Source organism: Periplaneta americana, chromosome 8 (assembly GCF_040183065.1).
Source record: "Periplaneta americana isolate PAMFEO1 chromosome 8, P.americana_PAMFEO1_priV1, whole genome shotgun sequence".
Lineage (NCBI taxonomy): Eukaryota > Metazoa > Arthropoda > Insecta > Blattodea > Blattidae > Periplaneta > Periplaneta americana.
In genome coordinates, this window is record NC_091124.1 from 87,149,853 (window position 1) to 87,169,224 (window position 19,372).

A 19,372-nucleotide genomic window follows, 5' to 3' on the forward strand; every position below is an offset into this window, starting at 1 on the left:
AGCCATGCCTGCTTGTTGTGTTATGCGACTTCGCTGAAAACTATTATTTCGTAATCCAAGATGAAATTCAGTCATATCACAGGACTAATGTGCAGACAACCATTCATACTTTCGTAATATATCATAACGAATCGTCATCCGATACAGTCTCTATTAAAAATCTGGTAATAATTTCACACTGCCCGAAATATGACACTACAGCTGTACATCTGTTTCAAAAATATATAATGGAGTCATTAAAACAAACATCTGTAATTCACCACAAAAATTATGTATTTCTCCGATGGATTCTCTGTTCATTATAAAAATAGAAAAAAAATTCCTGAACCTCACATTACATGAAGAAGATTTTGGATTTCCAACAGAATTGCATTATTTTTGCATATCGCATGCCAAAAGAGCATGCGACGTTGTAGGTGGGACACTTAAAAGGTTTGCGGCTTGTGCTAGTTTGCAGAGACCATCCGATAAACAAATAACTACACCTAGGGAATTGTACGACTGGACAAGGCATCATCTCCCAAACATTAATACCGTTTATGTGACTAAAAAAGGCTATACTGAAGAGGAAAAAATGCTTGCTCTTCGATTTGCAAAATCCACCGCAGTGCCTGGAACACAAGTTTCATATAGTCCTGCTGTTTAGGATGGGTATTATACTTGCTAAGCAGTTTTAAAATGCAGTTGAAACAACGCAGCATCCTGTCTGGAAAGATGATCAGGCTATTTCATCTCAGCAATGAAAGGTAAGCATTTCTTACAGAACTACGGGTTTAACAAAATCCACGTGACAATAATTTATTTCAGGTAATAATTTAAAAAATTCGAATTATGTACTACATGTTAAATTACATAGCGACATTCAAGAATATGATCAAATATAATTAAATACAACGAATGTGTGGGACATAATTATCGCGACTTATACGGTTAGCTTACGCTTGCTGTGACATAATAATTTTTATCTTTATAACCTATGAAGATTCCAAGTTGAAACTTATCAGTTCATTATATCACTAATTGAGGCGTACTATATATTTTTTTCATTAAAATAGAACCCCCGCATTTTTAAATATGAATATATGAAAATTGTTTCACCATGTTTTTTTAGTGTAATTGAATAGATGCAGAAAACAATATAAGTAATAAAAACTATCACATATTAAGAATGTATCACCCAATTTTTGTAAATTTATCTGGAGACGTTGTTGAGATATATAATTTTAATTGAAGCGGCGTGCTTACAAAAATCTGAGTTTTCTTCACGTTTGAAACGCCACTGACAGAAAATGAAAAGCACAGGACATATGAAACTCGGCAGTTTCAGTTAGCATGGCAGGTCAAACAAACCCTCAAATTTTGAAAGAAATCTGAGTCGGTCGGGTTGAGTGCCTTGTTGATTTGATATGGAATGACCCTATATCATCTTGCAGATCATTCACTTTTGAGATGAGATTATTTACTATCGAAATTGCTCCACCAATTTCATACCAGTCTTTTCGAGACATTCGATTGTAGAGGGGATAAATCCAAAATTAGATTAAATATATTCACACTGTTTTTTTAATATTTGGGTCACCAAGAAGAGTTTGGGCATTACTTATGGAAGCTGCATCATTTCCATCAAACATCTGTATGACTCCTTTTACCCTTATATACAATTATTGTATTGTCTTGATTTTATAATAAGCAATAATCGTATACAAAACACGGAAAGTACTTGCTTAGGCGTATGTCAAAATCGCTTCCGCTGCCTATACTTGAAACACGTCTGGCGTCTTGTGTTCACCTTCAATCGACCTGAAACTGATACAAATATACCGATGTCATGGCCCTACCTCTGAGAAAGGAGTAAGACAATTATTTTTTAACAAAGTTGATGCCGGTTGCCCCTACGTCACAATGGTTTCGTACTCCATTTTTGGTGAGTTTGACTAAGGGGAACCTAATTTTTTCCGTACTTCCATAGTACATGCAGCAGGTATGTCTCGATGCAAGCGATTCTTGCAGTTTCGACGAAAGAATTATTAGCAATGGTAACCTATATGGCCCCTAGATCCTCCTACTTAATTTTATGCGACTTCTATTTGTGGGGGGGGGGAACAAAGTATACATTCCAATTGGCATACAATGGAACAACTGGAAACCAATACCCGTCAAGACAGTGTCTCAATCTTTCGAAGGGAATTGCAACGAATGGTGCATCATTATTTAGGCAGGTGCCAAGAATGTTTGGAAAACGAAGGCTGGTAATTTCAGCATCTCCTTTGTTAATTCTAGTGATTTATAAGTTCTTCAATGATTATTTTTATAAATTAACATGCAAAATGTTAGCCGTTTCGTTTGTTACAGATCCTGAATCTTTTGAATGACACGCCGCTCCCGTGAACGAAAAATTTATTTTCTATCTAACAAGTTGTGCTATTAGTTCACTTTTTGTATTTTTGTGTGTGTGTCTATATTCGACCTACACTAAAAGAAAAAATAAAGGATTCTGTGGAACTGAACAATGTAAGCGAGTCCATAGGGGTGTCCAGTTCGCATGCATATATACCTATACTACTAACTACTTGGAAGAGTTTGTTATAATCCATGAGGAGGTTTTAATATATTTTTAAAAATAATATATTTAGTTGAGCTATATTCTGTTTCAATGCATTATTATTATTATTATTATTATTATTATTATTATTATTATTATTATTATTATTATTATTATTATTATTATTATTATTATTATTCGGAGCGTGGTGCAATAATGGCTATTAATCCCGTCTTATATTTCAGAGGCCTGTGGTCCGATTCCATGGTCGGATATCCTAACTTGGATTTTTTGTGGTTTTTCAAGTCCTTCCAGGCGAATGACGCTTCGATAGTATCAATTTCAAGGGCCATGAGCCATTTCCTTCGCAATCCCAATTAAATATTCACCATTACTTCACATATATTACCATATTATGTGTACATAACACCATTTACCGCGTGTTGCCCGTCACCTATTCCTGTATCGCCTTGGCAATCATGTTATCTAATGGAAACAATGAAGAACCATGGTATTGTGGAGAAACAAGGAAATTATTACTGTTAGTATTATAATTTTTACCACTATCATCAGTGCTACTGCTACTGCTACTATAGTTCTAGCGTTCAATTACCCCAGGTGGAAGACTTTGTGTTGGACATATCTTTTCTGCACGCATTAATATTTGTAATATCAAGCGATGTTGTCACATTATTATTGTAGAGATTATCCCTAGTTACAATTCTTTTTGTATCGGCATCATTGCCTTGATTTCTACCACCACCAACCACAGTAAATAAATTTTAAGCTCTAAAATTACTTTTAATTAAGATTTAAATTAAAGTTACTAGTCTTTTTGTCGTCAACAATCAACTCCAGATAAGACAACATTGGTTTTTATTCCTCGTGGAGTAGATATGAGAACGTCAATTACAATTGCTCAGGAATTATTGGTAGACATACTGTAATATGTTACCGCTTGTTGTGATTGGAGCGGCATCTGAGAAGATCTAATCTATAAACAAACTCTTATCTTATCTTTTCAAAAGCAAGTGCCCTCTTTGACACCGCTTGGGTATTAAATAAACTCTCCAACTATAAGTACTACTACTACTACTACTATTACCAAAGAGAGCAGATGGGGTACGTTATCGGTGGACACAAGTTTACTATACCGAGAGCTTTGACTACGTCACGAGGTGGGGGAAGGGGTCTTACCTACAAGGTACAGTCATTGTACGCACAGAGCTCTCTGATGTTACACGTGCTGTCTTAGATAGTTTTCAATACCTGTGCATTTCCTGGCTTATTTGAATTTCCTGTCTTCTTCATATTCTTCTTTATTGGTCCTTCTACACTATTTCCTGTATTTACTTTTTTCCTATCGCAGTCCTTCTAATTAGTTCTACTTGTGTTTACCGTAAGTGCAAAGCATTTATTTGCCTTTATATTACAACATAGTTTACTATATGCGGGAAAAAAAAGCCTCGGCATGTACAATTGCAGCGATTTGTTGAGGAGTTCGGAAAGCAGCACTTTTCCACGGATGGTTAAAAACTTACATGCAAGGTATGTAGAGTCGATCTACTGGGGAACAAGAGTTACCATGTACAAAAACACTACAACTCTAAAAGACACAAGGAATGTTTTAAGTTGTTGAATTTGAAGAAAGTCGAAGCTATTCCCACGAGTTCAAATATGGAATGTGATTTTTACCAAGACTTGGGCCACATGTTCGTTAGGGCAAATATTCCATTTAAAAAACTGAAACACCCATGTGTCAGATCATTTTTGCAAAAATATACAGGTAGAACTCTATCCCGACAATCTGCTCTGCGTACGGGTTATTTAGCAAAATGTTATGAAGATGTCTTACGTGAAATTAGAGAAACCTTAAAAGATGAAAAATTGTGGGTATCTATAGACGAAACGACAAATATTGCAAACAAGATCCGTTGCTAATGTTATTGTTAGGGCACGTCAAACTGAAGGTGTGGGCAAAATGTTTCTATTGACATCCGAAGAGCTAGAGAAAGTAAATCATGTTACCATTGCAGCTCTGATTGAAAAATCAATGCGATTATTGTGGTCTGACGAAATGAAAGCAGAAAAGCTCTGTTTGAAAAATCAATGCGATTATTGTGGTCTGACGAAATGAAAGCAGAAAAGCTCTGTTTGAAAAATCAATGCGATTATTGTGGTCTGACGAAATGAAAGCAGAAAAGCTCTGTTTGAAAAATCAATGCGATTATTGTAGTCTGACGAAATGAAAGCAGAAAAGCTCTGTTTGAAAAATCAATGCGATTATTGTGGTCTGACGAAATGAAAGCAGAAAAGCTCTGTTTGAAAAATCAATGCGATTATTGTGGTCTGACGAAATGAAAGCAGAAAAGCTCTGTTTGAAAAATCAATGCGATTATTGTGGTCTGACGAAATGAAAGCAGAAAAGCTCTGTTTGAAAAATCAATGCGATTATTGTAGTCTGACGAAATGAAAGCAGAAAAGCTCTGTTTGAAAAATCAATGCGATTATTGTGGTCTGACGAAATGAAAGCAGAAAAGCTCTGTTTGAAAAATCAATGCGATTATTGTAGTCTGACGAAATGAAAGCAGAAAAGCTCTGTTTGAAAAATCAATGCGATTATTGTGGTCTGACGAAATGAAAGCAGAAAAGCTCTGTTTGAAAAATCAATGCGATTATTGTGGTCTGACGAAATGAAAGCAGAAAAGCTCTGTTTGAAAAATCAATGCGATTATTGTAGTCTGACGAAATGAAAGCAGAAAAGCTCTGTTTGAAAAATCAATGCGATTATTGTGGTCTGACGAAATGAAAGCAGAAAAGCTCTGTTTGAAAAATCAATGCGATTATTGTGGTCTGACGAAATGAAAGCAGAAAAGCTCTGTTTGAAAAATCAATGCGATTATTGTAGTCTGACGAAATGAAAGCAGAAAAGCTCTGTTTGAAAAATCAATGCGATTATTGTGGTCTGACGACTTGAAAGCAGAAAAGCTTAATGAAGTATATTGTAGTGCACTGTAAGAAATGCAGTCATGAAGAAGAGCAAAGTAGTACAAAGTAAAATACTATGTTTTCTATGTTGTATTTATATACAATATATTGGTCTTATGTAGCTATATTAATATCATGTAACATAGAACTATGTATGTTGTAATTAAATGTACAATATAAACAATAAGTTTTTTAATATTATAAAGTGAAATTACTGAATAGTGAAGATAATTTTCTGCAGGAACTGTACTCTAGTCGTTGTTATTGTAGCGGCACAATGACATTCACCCCCTCCCTTCCTTGCTCCCTAATACCTTACGATATAGTGCATGTAGCAGTTAACTCAACGGTTTACGTACACCAAATGCTCTCTCTGACTATTACTACTGCTACTACGGTAAAGTTGCCTATTTCCGTGATATCCCTAATCCCGTGATACCTTTTTTAAATTGAATGTCAGTCAAAGCTTTGCCGTTCGACCATAGCGCCAGACATCTTTCTCGAAAGAGTGCATCTTTCGCCTACTTTTGAGACCTCGGTGAACTTCCTAGCAAGATACCCAATCCCGTGACATTCAGTGAAAAAAACGTATCACGGAATTAGGGGTATCACGGAATTAGGCAACTTTACCCTACTACTACTACTACTACTACTACTACTACTACTACTACTACTACTACTACCACCACCACCACCACCACCACCACATCATTACTACCACCACCACCACCACTACTAGTATCACCACCCATCACTACTAGTATCATCACCCACCACTACAAGTACCACCACCCACCACTACTAGTACCACCACCCACCACTACTAGTACCACCACCCACCACTACTAGTACCACCACCCACCACTACTAGTATCACCACCCGCCTCTACAAGTACCACCACCCGCCTCTACAAGTACCACCACCCACCACTACAAGTACCACCACCCACCATTATTAGTACCACCACCCACCACTACTACTACTACTACTACTACTACTACTACTACTACTACACCCTTTTCATCGGACTTAGTTCATGGAGGTCGCGGCTTTTGAGCCACCCAGAACAACACTAGCCATTCGCTCTCAAGCAACGTTGCGTAGTTTTAGTGTTAAGACTAAGTCGAGGTTAGTTATGGTAAGTTAAATATTATATGCATCCAGACGAAATACTGTAGCCACGAAGATGATGAGATGTTTCAACTAAGTCACATGAAAAGCATTAAAATATTAGCCCGTCAAAGGTAATTTAATTTCGTGTCTATGTATTTTCCATCTAGTGAAATGCTTTATATGGAGTGTGGCATTGTATGGAGCAGAAACACGGACATTACGACGAAGTAAAGAGAAGCGAATAGAAGCATTTTAAATGTGGTTATGGAGAAGAATGGAAAGTGTGAAGTGGACAGACAGAATAAGAAATGAAGCTGTTTTGGCAACTGTGGGTGAAGAAATAATGATGCTGAAACTCATCAGGAAGAGGAAAAGGAGTTGGCTGAGAAGAAACTGCCTACTGAAGGATTCACTGGAAGGAATGGTGAACGGGAGAAAATTCGGCGCAAAAGAAGATATCGGATAATATACATGAAGATATATGGATCATATGAGGAGACAAAGAGAAAGGCAGAAATTAGGAAAGATTGGAGAAAGCTGGGTTTGCAGTGAAAGACCTGCCCTTGGGCAGAACAATGAATGAATGAATATTTTCAATATGAACTCTTAAGTGTTTGATGAAGTCTAAGTGTAAATACTAATATTATACGGACAGTTAGCTCAATTGGCACAGCAACTGGTTATGGTCTGGAAGGTCCTGGATTCAATCATTGGTGGTGGTGGTGGTGGTGGTGGTGGTGGTGGTGGTGGTGGTGGTGGTGGTGGTGGTGGTGTTTCTCTCGTCAAAACTTCTTGAATGGTCCCTGGGCCCACTCAGGTTGCTGTCAAATTGAATTGCCGACCACACTACCTCATTCTAGCGCTGTGATCATGGAAGTAGGAAGGTCTATCCCATGCTCTTATACGTCATCATTGAGTGTAGCATGCATACCTTTAATTATTATTATTATTATTATTATTATTATTATTATTATTATTATCATCATCATAAACATCATCATCATCATTAATTTTAATTTTTCAGCGATACTGCCAACTTTCATTTTATCAATAGGCATTTGATTCCAATCTACAGTGTCACAATATGTCTTTCTGTTACTCGAACAAAAAGAAGAAGAAATAAGGTGAGGCTATTATTTCCTTCTGAAACTAGGCTAGTACTGGCCTTTGCACTGTCACAGAAAATGGGCGCTCCAGCTTTCCACGATGGACAATTACTTTAAATTCCTCTTTCTCGACGCAATCCATGAAATTACACGAGTCTGTCCGCCAGATGGTGCGATTCAAGAGAGTGAGGGCTGCCTTGTGCCCACTTAACACCGCCAAGTTGCAACACACAAATGTCTGCACCTTTCTATCACAACCGTTGCTATGATACGCTTCCGTCACGCCGCGCGATCGTCATTTGGACATAAGCAAACGTCGCCATTTTGACGCAATGATGCGTCACCTTGCGTGAGCAGAGAAAGTTCTACGATTAGAAATGTCAAACCGGTTATCTTGAACAGGCAGACACGAGTAAATTAATGTTTCCCTTGTGATTAGTTGTTTCTCCCTGTTTTATGGATAATTACATTAATGAGCAATTACGTTTGCTAATGCCAATAAATGCCAAGAGTTGTTTGGTATTGTTTCAGTTAATTTTCAGTTGAACAGGACTAGATTCCAAAACACATAAACACGCACAGTCGTTGTCAATAAAAAAAAAAAGAAAAGTGGCAGAGGATATAAGAAAATACAGAGCTTGCGTGAAATATCTATACTTCAATTGAAATAATAAAATAGGTACATTATGTAGGTACACTCGTGAAAAGAAAAAGATGACCTACAATGATATTGGATGTAGCTAATCTGCGGTATATGTAATGGAGGGGGAAAGGAATTGACCACCCTTCCCTATTATCTCCTGGATTAGTTGCCTCACAAGCAGTGTCTTACTGATATCACTTGTGAGGTTCAGTACTGTCTTCGGACAGTTGACTAAACTATTCGAATAGTTCGGCAGACTGTTCAGTCGCGAAGTAAATTTCATACATATTGTACTCACCAAACTTAGACGACACCAGCTCAGAGGAAAGAAGTCAAAGAAGTCACATCAACATGCTCCCGATGTTTATGTTACGCAGTTGGCCTCGTCCGATAACTGAATTGCTTTATAACAGCGTTGCCAAACATAGACGGCCTCTGCCCGAGTAGAGAGATCAACTTATCTTGCCGCAAGAGATAACTACTAACTTCTCTGTTAAAAAAATCGTACTTGCCTCAGCCCAGCGGATGGACTAATTCAGAGTCATAATGTGACAACGCTGAATAACTAACAGGCATGCACCGTATGATTTATTATGTTTTGGGTATGGCACGAGTCAGCAGAATGCTGTGAGTGAGGTCGTCTAAGCTTGGCGAGAACAATATTTGTAGCCTATTTTCTTACAACTTTCGTTTCTACGTTGTGACTTGTGGTCAGGTACGAAGCAAGCAATAAAGCCAAATATTCCGTAACGTGTATTTTGAAAACCGTCGCCATAATACTTAAATAATACTTCAGAAGATTAATAGACGGGTAAAGGAAGGACGATTTTAAGGAGTGTATATCTCTCGTAGCACAGTTCAGAGGCGATAAATTGCGCTCATATTCTAATACCAATACATTTAGTCATCATGGAAAGGTGGAGCAGTGCACAACGTGGTTTTGCAATGAAAAGTAAGCTTACCATACGTTCCAGTCCCCTGTTTTACCTAGGTGTCCGAAGTTTTTTGCTTGATTATTTAAAGACGCTGTATCAACTACTGGGTTATTTAGCGTAAATGGAATTGGTGACAGCGAGATGGTATTGGGCGAGATGAGGCCGAGTATTCGCCATAGATTACCTGACATTCGCCTTACAGTTGGGGAACACCTCGAAAAACCCAACCAGGTAATCAGCCCAAGCGGGAATTGAAGCCACACCCGAGTGCAACTCCGGATCAGCAGGCAAGTGCATCAGCCGATTGAGCTACGCCGGTAGCTGTGTTCGGTGTCCCCGTAATTTTTGTCGGGACGCTCAAAAGTCCCATAATTTAATAAAACTTTATTTCATAATCTAAAAATCAATAATTTCTCTACCTGATGTTTATTTCAAAAATGAATGTTGAAATTATCTATTGTTCGAATGGTATTGTTAGGCACCACCTCATATCACTTTAAAAAAAATAATTGCTGAGTTGTTCCTAATCTTAAAATTTCATTGCTAATGTAAGGTCTATGGAATACAATAAATGACAATAAATAATAAAAAAAGCTAAGTGCAAAGTACTATCAAGTGACGTAAATAAGTTGACATGGATAAACATTGTTTAAAGGCAATAATGTCCTTTCTTTTGTTAACTTCCATGTTTCAGTCTTATTTAATACATTTTTTCAGTAACTTCTAACTTCAATTTCCTTGCCAAAAAAAAAAAAAAAAAAGTCGATAGTAAAAATGTCCCGTACTTTCTAGAGACATTTATGGCAGGCTTCATTAAGAACCATTGCAAGACTATAGTTTTGAGGTTGCTAGATTTGAATTTCGTCGTAATTTTAATTTATGGCGCCATGATCCTGTTCCATCTGCTCGTGCGATTAAAATACGGGTTACCGTCTTTGAGGAAGGTTGTTCGACACTGAAGAAAAATCCACCAGGTAGAAGAAGAACCGTGCGTACTCCAGACAACAATGTTTCAGAGATACGCTGCGCTGATCTATGGACTACGTAGTCGGACATGTGAAGAGTGCGTACAGCCAGTGCCACCGTTTCTGGGGTGTGAAATAAGTAATGCGAACGTTGAGAGCGATTATCTTATCTTTGCCTCAAAATGTGGGCGAAAAAGAAGCTGACAACTGTGATTGGTAGATTGCTGACGTTACATCTGTTTAGGAGGTGGTACCACTCTCAGCCGATGCCACTTACTGGACAGTGTACTCAAGGACACACCCCAGAAACACGAAGTGCGAGTGTTTTGCCTTTGACGCAGAGGACAGATTGCTGACGTGATGTGTTGGGTGGTACCGTTCTCAGCTGCACTGGCAATAAGTGCTCATTGACTGGCTTTTTACTCAAGAATACGCACCAGAAACGCTGGCACTGGCTATACACGTGAATGGTAGTCACTTAAAGGATGTTCTTTTCAAGAAATAAATGGCAGACTATGAACTTTATGATTTCAATGTGTAATTTTGAAAAAAAAAATAAATTTTCGAGTTAATAACAAACTATTTATAATCGTCCGTTCTTTTGCCTGACCTGTTGTATAACACATTAGCCCCTACATTCGAAAGACGCACCGTCAAGCAGAACTGTATGTGATTATCACACTACTTTCCAATATATATAAATAGCTCAGTTGGTTAAACAGTGGACTGTGGAGATAAGTTCTGTCGTGAGGGGTTGTTAGAGTCCACAGAGAAGCCGATACGTATTTTATATTTTGCAATTCATGTATGCTAATGTTAATTATATATACACACACACATACACACACATTCCATTCTAATACTCAGGATTTGGCAAACAATGTACATACAGCAATGAATAGGACTTCCTAGAACATGTAAAGGAAATACTCAGCATGTAGTATAGCAACTCAACAATGGAACATGTTGTGGATAAAGAGACTTAAAAAATACATAGGTATGTACGCACATAGACACATATGAATTACCATTGAATTAGTGAAATTCTTGAGTGAAGACAAGAAGAAAATTCTGTCATTATGAACGAAATATATAAGAAAGGCGAATTGCCTGAATATTTTAAAAGATAGTGTTGCTGCCAATATAAAAAATAATAATGCTAAGAAATGTAACAAGTTCAGGACTATCAGCCTGATATCACACACGGCGAAGATTCTCTGCGAATACTGAATCGACGTTTGTATTCTAAGATGGAAGAACAGTTGGAAGAAGAGCAGTTTGGCTTCAGGAAGGAACACGGTACGAGAGATGCAATTGATGTGCTACGAACAATCGGCGAAAGATAGCTAGAGAAGAATAAAGAAGTGTAGGCGAGAGTCGGGTAGTATCGGACATCGGGTAATATCGGACAGTGAGTTTCTTTCATCTACCACACGATGATAGTACCTGATTGACATGGTTACGTTTCTGTGATGTCGCATAGAGAAACGTAACCATTTCATTCAGGTGCTACCATATGGTGGTAGATGAAAGAAACGCACTGTCCGATATTACCCGATGTCCGATACTACCCGACTCTCCCCTATATAGTATTTGTACGAGTATCTTCTATATTAAATAAGTTTAAATGTATTGTTATTTACAAGAAGGAAGTATTTAGTTATGAGAAAAGGGGACTGAAGTTGAATGAGAAAACTAGTTATAGTTTTCAAGTGTAGCTGAGAATAAGAGAAGTGAAGTAGGATAAGGAGGGAATAAATTAGAGGGAGGGTTAAGTGAAAGTGAAGGGACATGAAAGAAATAGTAAGAGGAGGTTTTAAGGTCACGATACGTCTGTGTTTTAAGCTGTAAATAGTTTAAGTAAGGGACCGCCGACCCGAACACAGAAATGTGAAGGATCAGCAGAACCGAATCTGTTGAGAAATATACCTATTGCATATATCATAATATAAATCATATATAGTATTTGTGGACCTAGAAAAGGCATTTCACAGAGTGGATGGGAATAAACTGATTAGGATCGTGAAGAGAATGGATATGGATTGGAAAGAGAGGAGGCTGTTCTGTAACCTTCATATGAAACAGCGAGTCAAAATCAGATAGGCGAAGAAATGTCAGCAGGAAGTGAAATAGGGAGAGTAGTACGATAAGGATGTCCTTTATCATCTACCCTGTTCAACATCTATTTGGAAGATTTAGTGAAGAACTGTTTTCAGAACATAGGACGGGTGATAGTGGGAGGAATAAGAATAAAGTGCATCAGATTTGCTGATGATATGGTGGTGTTAGCAGAAGAAAAGACGATATTAAGGGATATGCTACAGGAGCTAAATGCCATCTGTGAGCAGTATGGGATGAAGATAAATGCCAAAAAGACGAAGACCATGGTTGTCAGAAGAAAAATAAAGAAGGTAAACGTGCGAATTTGAAATGAGACGATAAAGTGGACAACTTCAGACATTTGGGGTGTACTAGAAGCAGTAACATAAGCTGCTGCCAGGAAGTCAAAAGGAGGATAGCTATGACAAAGGAAGCTTTTAATAGAAAAAGGAACATTTTCTGTGGACATCTGGAAAAAGAACTAAGGAAAAGACTAGTGAAGTGCTTTGTGTGGAGTGTGACTTGCATGGGGACAGATACTTGGACATTACGTCGAAGTGAAGAGAAGCGACTAGAAGCATTTGAAATGTGAATATGGAGAGGAATGGAGCGTGTAAAATGAACAGACAGAATAAGAAAAGATGACGTGTTGGAAAGAGTGGGTGAAGAAAGAATTATGCTGAAAGTGTTCTGGAAGAGAAAAAGGAATTGGTTGGGTCACTGGCTGAGAAGAAACTGTCTACTGAAGGATGCATTGGAGGGAATGGTGAACGGGAGAAAAGTTCGGGGCAGAAAACGATATCGGATGATACACGACCTTAAGTTATACGGATCATGTGCGAGACTAAAAGGAAGGCAGAAAATAGGAAAATTGGTGCACTCAACATTGTTAACCTGATGTTCTCAACGTTTCGGTTCACAGACGTATTTCTATAGCTAACAATTAGACCAGTATCCTACATGCGGTTCCTCCTAGTAGTTTGATAAACTCCAGGGGCCCAGAACTCCAAACTCTTTTCGATCAGCCGACTTGATAGGTGGGACATCCTGTCTCAGCCCCTGATAGAGCCAGGTCCCATCCCCACACGAGTAGTCTGATAAGTCCTAGGAGTCCACAGCTCCAAGTCCTTCTTATATAATCTGAAACCAGTGCTGCCCCCAAGACTTCACCCCAGCCTACTTTTACTCTTGTCTGGCATATTTATTCCTTGTTGCTTTAGTTTTAAGGAAAAAATATAACCTTCACTTATGAAAAGTTAAGGTCCTTAGATTACCATTTATTACAGTAGAGCGTCTCGTTTAGGCACAGTGAAAACGTAAACAAAGTGCAGGTAACGTGTGGGGGGGGGGGAGGACGAGTCGTACGATAGACACGAGGGATGCACAAGGTTTTACGAGTAGTTACAACATTTATGGCGGAGCATTAATTGAAATTATATTTTCCAAAAACACACAAAACAAAAGAACACAAATTGCATAACTTTATCATATACACATTTTAACAAACAAGCAAGTGTAACGTTGAAATAATTCAATATAACAAATCAAATTTTGCTACTTAGGCCCATTACGTTGATTTCAAGCAGATTTTTTTACGGTCATGAATTTCATTCTCTGTCGGACTAACATAATATCACCGTCTTCTGTGGCCGAATTAACAAAAGTACAGTATATTGGTCTGAAGTGGCAACAATGTTTCCTCTAAACATAATTACAGTACTGTAGTTTTGTTAATTCGGCCACAGAAGACGGTGATATTATGTCAGTCCTACAGACCGTAAAAAATGCTCATTGAAAGCAACATCATATAAGTACAGGGACATCATTTTATTTTTACTTGCATTTTTATTGTACCTGCATTTCTGAATGTACTTCACTCTCACCCCTTCACTAATGTCCTTGCTCCGTCAGACACACAAACTTACGGCCGCTGTTGCATTCGAAGTCTTCAAGCAGTGAAGTAAACACTGTAGTGTATAGTGTGTTTCATGAATATGATTGCGTTTTCTATAGAAGAAAGAACCTATATTAATAATATCGTACTAAAAAATTATATTCAAGAAACGATAAATTCAATTTCATAGAATATGCTTCAAAATGTTTTTAATAATATGCGTACTGAATTGAAGCCTGCATTGTAATGAACGGCAACCATTTTCAGCAACTTGTTTAAAAATTCAGATTACTTTTTTTGAATTGAGGTGGCTAGAAGCAAAGGAATGCTAGTGACATTTGTAATAACATGAGTTAAGTGCATCCAGTGTAAGAAAAAGTATCTAAAATTTTAGTGGCAAAGGGATATTTTAATCGCATCACATATTAAAATTTAAATAAAAATTTCACCGATTTTACGAAAGCTTAAATATTTAAACCCCATTTTCTCAAAAGTAACTTAAGTGCACTTACAGCCCTTTACTTATGAGCCCCTCAATTTAAATGCACTCTCTATATTGTATGTTAACACCAATAATTAATATGCTAAATAAAGTAGACATTACATAACGAACATAGCCGCCTGAAAAGTTGAGTTTTTGAAAAAAAATGTTACTACTCTACTGTATTTTGATAAATTCCGTAAAAGTGATGATCAAACTGAAAATCGTAATATCGTATTTCCCTAAAACATAAATGGATACACTACTTTTCTTTCCTCCTATACCCAGTAAAATGATTTGTTTACATATTGCACTAGTAACATCAAACTCCTGTAATGGAAGGGGGCAACAGTGTTTCCGAGTATAGCCAGGTTAATGTTAAAAATGTTGGTAAAAATAAAGTGATGTCCCTGTACAAAATTTGATTTGTTATATTGAATTATTTCAACGTTATAATTGCTTGTTTGTTAAAATGTGTACAGTATATGATAACGTTATGCAATTTATGTTTTTTGTTTTGTGTGTTTTTGGAAAAATATAATTTCGATTAATGCTCCGCCATAAATGCAACTAAAACCTTGTGCATCCCTCGTGTTTATCGCACGGCTCGTCCTCACCCCACACGTTACCTACACTTTGTTTACGTTTTCACTGGCCTGAACGAGACGCTCTATTGTAGCTTTAACTTAGATATTCAGCGTTTAATGAACTGTTCTACTTTTTGTAATTGAAATGAGAGATGACATGATCCATACATAGAAGCAAAAGAATGTTTGCCTCTTTTCTTGCATTTGACTAGCTGCAGGTGTTCCAAGATGTGCATCCCGAACTCGTGATGCACTCCTCCCCTGACATACAACGCCTTATGCAGTGATGTCAAACTGGACCGTTGACGACTCTTGCCCTCGTTTAGCCCTAAATCTGAACCCTGGACATTTCACGTTTCTACCCCAAAAAAAAAAATCAGTGCACCTCCAGTTAACATATTAGCAATGAACTCAGTAAATGGTTGCCTTTAATCATCGCAATGTATGTTATCGACTTTACAATTCAATCGCAACATATCTCTTACCGACATTACATATTAATCCCAGCGTACCTGTTACCAACTGTACATATCAATTGCAATGTATCTGTTACCAACTGTACAAATAAATCACAACGTTTTTGTTACCAATTGTAAAATCAATCCCAACATATGTCACCAACTGTAAAATCAATCGCAACGTATGTTATCAACTTTACAATTCAATCGCAATATATCTGTTACCAACATATCGCAACGTATCTGTCACCAACTGTAAAATCAATCGCAACGTATGTTATCAACTTTACAATTCAAACGCAACATATCTCTTACCGACATATCGCAACGTATATGTCGCCAACTGTAAAATAAATCGCAAAGTATGTTATCAACTTCACAATTCAATCGCAACGTATCTCTTACCGACATATCGCAACGTATGTTACCAACTGTAAAATCAATCGCAACATATGTTATCAACTTTACAATTCAATCACAACGTATCTCTTACCGACATATCGCAATGTATCTGTTACCAACTGTAAAATCAATCGCAACGTATATTGTCGACTTTACAATTCAATCGCAACGTATCTCTTACCGACATATCGCAACGTATATGTTGCCAACTGTAAAATCAATCGCAACGTATCTGTTGCCAACTGTAAAATCAATCGCAATGTATGTAGTCGACTTTACAATTCAATTGCAACGTATCTCTTACCGACATATCGCAACGTATATGTTACCGACTGCATGTATAAATCAATCGTAAAGTATATGTTACCGACTCTAAAAACGTTTGTTACGTGTCTGTTCCAGACCGTACACTCATGGAAAGAAAAAAATATGGATTTGAAACATCTTGATGAGGGCTAAGCAGCACAGCTACTGTATATCGAAATTTTTCATCATAGGCCTACTATCTTTATGATATAGTCTATTGTTTTATCTCTCACACCGTTAGAACGAATCTAATCCTGTTCTGTTATCGTTTATTTCTAATTTAAGCCCGGTTCCCACGGTGCTTGTTTCTGTGATGGATTCCAAGCTAGCAGCGCTGACGGCTGCTCTGCGTGCTTGCTTGCTGGAATAATGCACTCTGGTGGCTGCTTTGGTGGATAGTTTGCTGGATTTCAAGATTAGGTTGCTTGATATTTTTCGTGTTAATTTGCAACAACAACAATTATGACAAGAAGAGCTTTCAAAAATGTCCTGTTTATGTTTCTTGATATAAATCAAATTAGTGTAGGCCTAAATGAACAAGGAAGACAATGTCATAATTTGCAAAGAAATAAAACTCTATCTACAAGAATCTCTTTTAGAGAGTCGTTGAATACATCTTATAGATTTTTTCTGCCAAACAAAAACTTCATTGCTGAAGGCGAATTCCCCAAAGCTTAATACCATAATTTAAAATTGAGTGGAAAAAGGCATTATATACAGTTAGTAATATATGAGTAACTGTAGTTCTTAGTTCTTTTAGTAAACAAAATTACTCTAGATAGATCTCCTTAATTTCTTACAAATGTTATCTACACGTTTTTCCCACTTCAGTTTACTATCTGACGTTATACCCAGTAATCCAACTTGTTCAGATGTGTCAACGCTATTAAAGCTAATTACAAAATTTAAAGATAAAATTATATTTCCAGTTTTTCTCGTATTTATTGTAAGACGATTTAACCAAAATCATACTTCGGCAGTTCAACCGAATTTTCTGCTATATTTTTAACCAGAAGTGGGTCTTTGTCAGTGACAAAGAAAGTCGTATCATTATCGTTTAAAATCGAGGTACACGATACATACGCATCCAAGTAATTGACAAAAAATTATAAATAAAAAAGGCCCGAAACTGACCCCTCAGGGTCTCCACCCATAACCGTCTTAAATGATTAAGTAAAGGCAAGAAAATATCGTGTGACGAAGATTTCAGAGAATATCAAGAAGATATTTAGAAAATTTGAGTTGAATAATGTTAAAAATAGTTATTGTAACTTGACATATTATTATTATCATTATTATTATCGTTATTATTATTATCATTATCATTATTATTATTATTATTATTATTATTATTATTATTATTAGCAGTAGTAGTAGTGGAGGTAATATTGTTATTTTGTTATTGTTATTATTTTATTATTATAACTGTTTGTAATATTTATTATTATTATTATTATTATTATTATTATTATTATTATTATTATTATATGTCAGAATTAAAGCTAAGATATCTAAATAAAAGATACCGAAATTTATATAAAGATTAAAATAAACTTGAAACTAAATTACATAAACAATGTTCGAATATTTTTACATACATTTGCTAAAACAGAATATTGTCTGTTGAATTTTGATCAGAAGTTGGTCATAAATGTTTCTGCAACTATCAAGATATTACATATAGGATTGCGAATTTTATGGACATGATGCGGGCATTCAAATAGAAGATCCTCAACATCCTACTGAAATTCTTGACAACCACATAAATAGGCGGCTGGAGAGTCTATGAGAAACCTCTTTAGATGAATTCTGAACTTCTCATGCCTAGTTATAAATGCTTTGCTATAAATTTACTCTTTAATAGGATATACACTGTTGAAAAATACATTTCTCACATCATTCTACCATTGATGTTATTTGTCCATAGAATGAATTTATTGTAACCTTATTTTGATATCGGATTATATTTTGTATAGCAAGTGTTCCTTGTTAGATATAATCAATCGTACACTGTTCGTCCTACCTTCAACAGTGGAGACTTCATACAAAGCGGTTGTCAGGACAACTGCGATGATGAAATGCAGCTGAAATCCGTTGATTGCTTGAGTTAACATGCCGACCGAAATATTTCTCCATTCATTCAAAGTCACTGGCTCTTACTTGTATTTAGTCAAACACACCGACCGTAAGGAGCGCAACTAACTTTCGAGATCAGCGAAATTTCGCGGTTTAATTCGTTGTGTCTTTCGACTTCGTACATATGACCGGCGGTGTAAGTCTGTCGTTTCACTTGAGCTGAAACCCAGGACGCATCCCGGGCGCCAAAAAGCGTCGCATGTGTCCCACTTCACAGCTTGCCGCGCTTCCACTAGGCGGCGTCTCCTCGAGAATGATAATTCATAACTTTACCTTGGATGATCGCAAAAACGGGACAGGAACACGAGCCCACGCACCTCAGCAGTGCGACTGCGCCCCCTCCCCCGACAGGAGCACGTGGTCGTCGCCTTCAACTTCTTGGGACGGTGACAACTTCCACATGACAGCAAAAACATGAGCAGCCCCTCCATTAACCACATACTCGTGTTATTTATAAAAATAATGTAAGTTTTACACTTGTACAGTCTAAGCAAATTTAGATGTAACAGTCAGCACGCGTCTAGTGTTTAAGGTAAAGAAATGGTTCAGTTTAATTTTGGCACTAATAATAGCAATGGCAAAGGAAGCTTTTAATAGAATAAGGAGCATCTTCTGCGGACCTCCGTAGAAAGAACTAAGGAAGAGTCTAGTGAAGTGCTTTGTGTGGAGTGTAGCATTGTATGGGGCAGAAACATGGACATTACGACGAAGTGAA

General features: G+C 37.1%; 1 protein-coding gene across 4 annotated transcripts in view; it reads right to left on the reverse strand.

Moving 5' to 3' along the window:
- The window catches only part of LOC138704857 (alkaline phosphatase-like), a 670,581-nt gene extending 651,640 nt beyond the window's left edge, over positions 1 to 18,941 (reverse strand). For 3 of the 4 annotated variants that reach the window (XM_069833189.1, XM_069833188.1, XM_069833187.1), the window contains exon 1: positions 18,545 to 18,941. In XM_069833189.1, the coding sequence (XP_069689290.1) occupies positions 18,545 to 18,635 (91 nt within the window). In that variant the 5' untranslated portion in view covers positions 18,636 to 18,941. The remainder of the gene's footprint in view (positions 1 to 18,544) is intronic. The other variant, XM_069833186.1, reaches the window with a different exon arrangement.
- Positions 18,942 to 19,372: the final 431 nt, after the last annotated feature.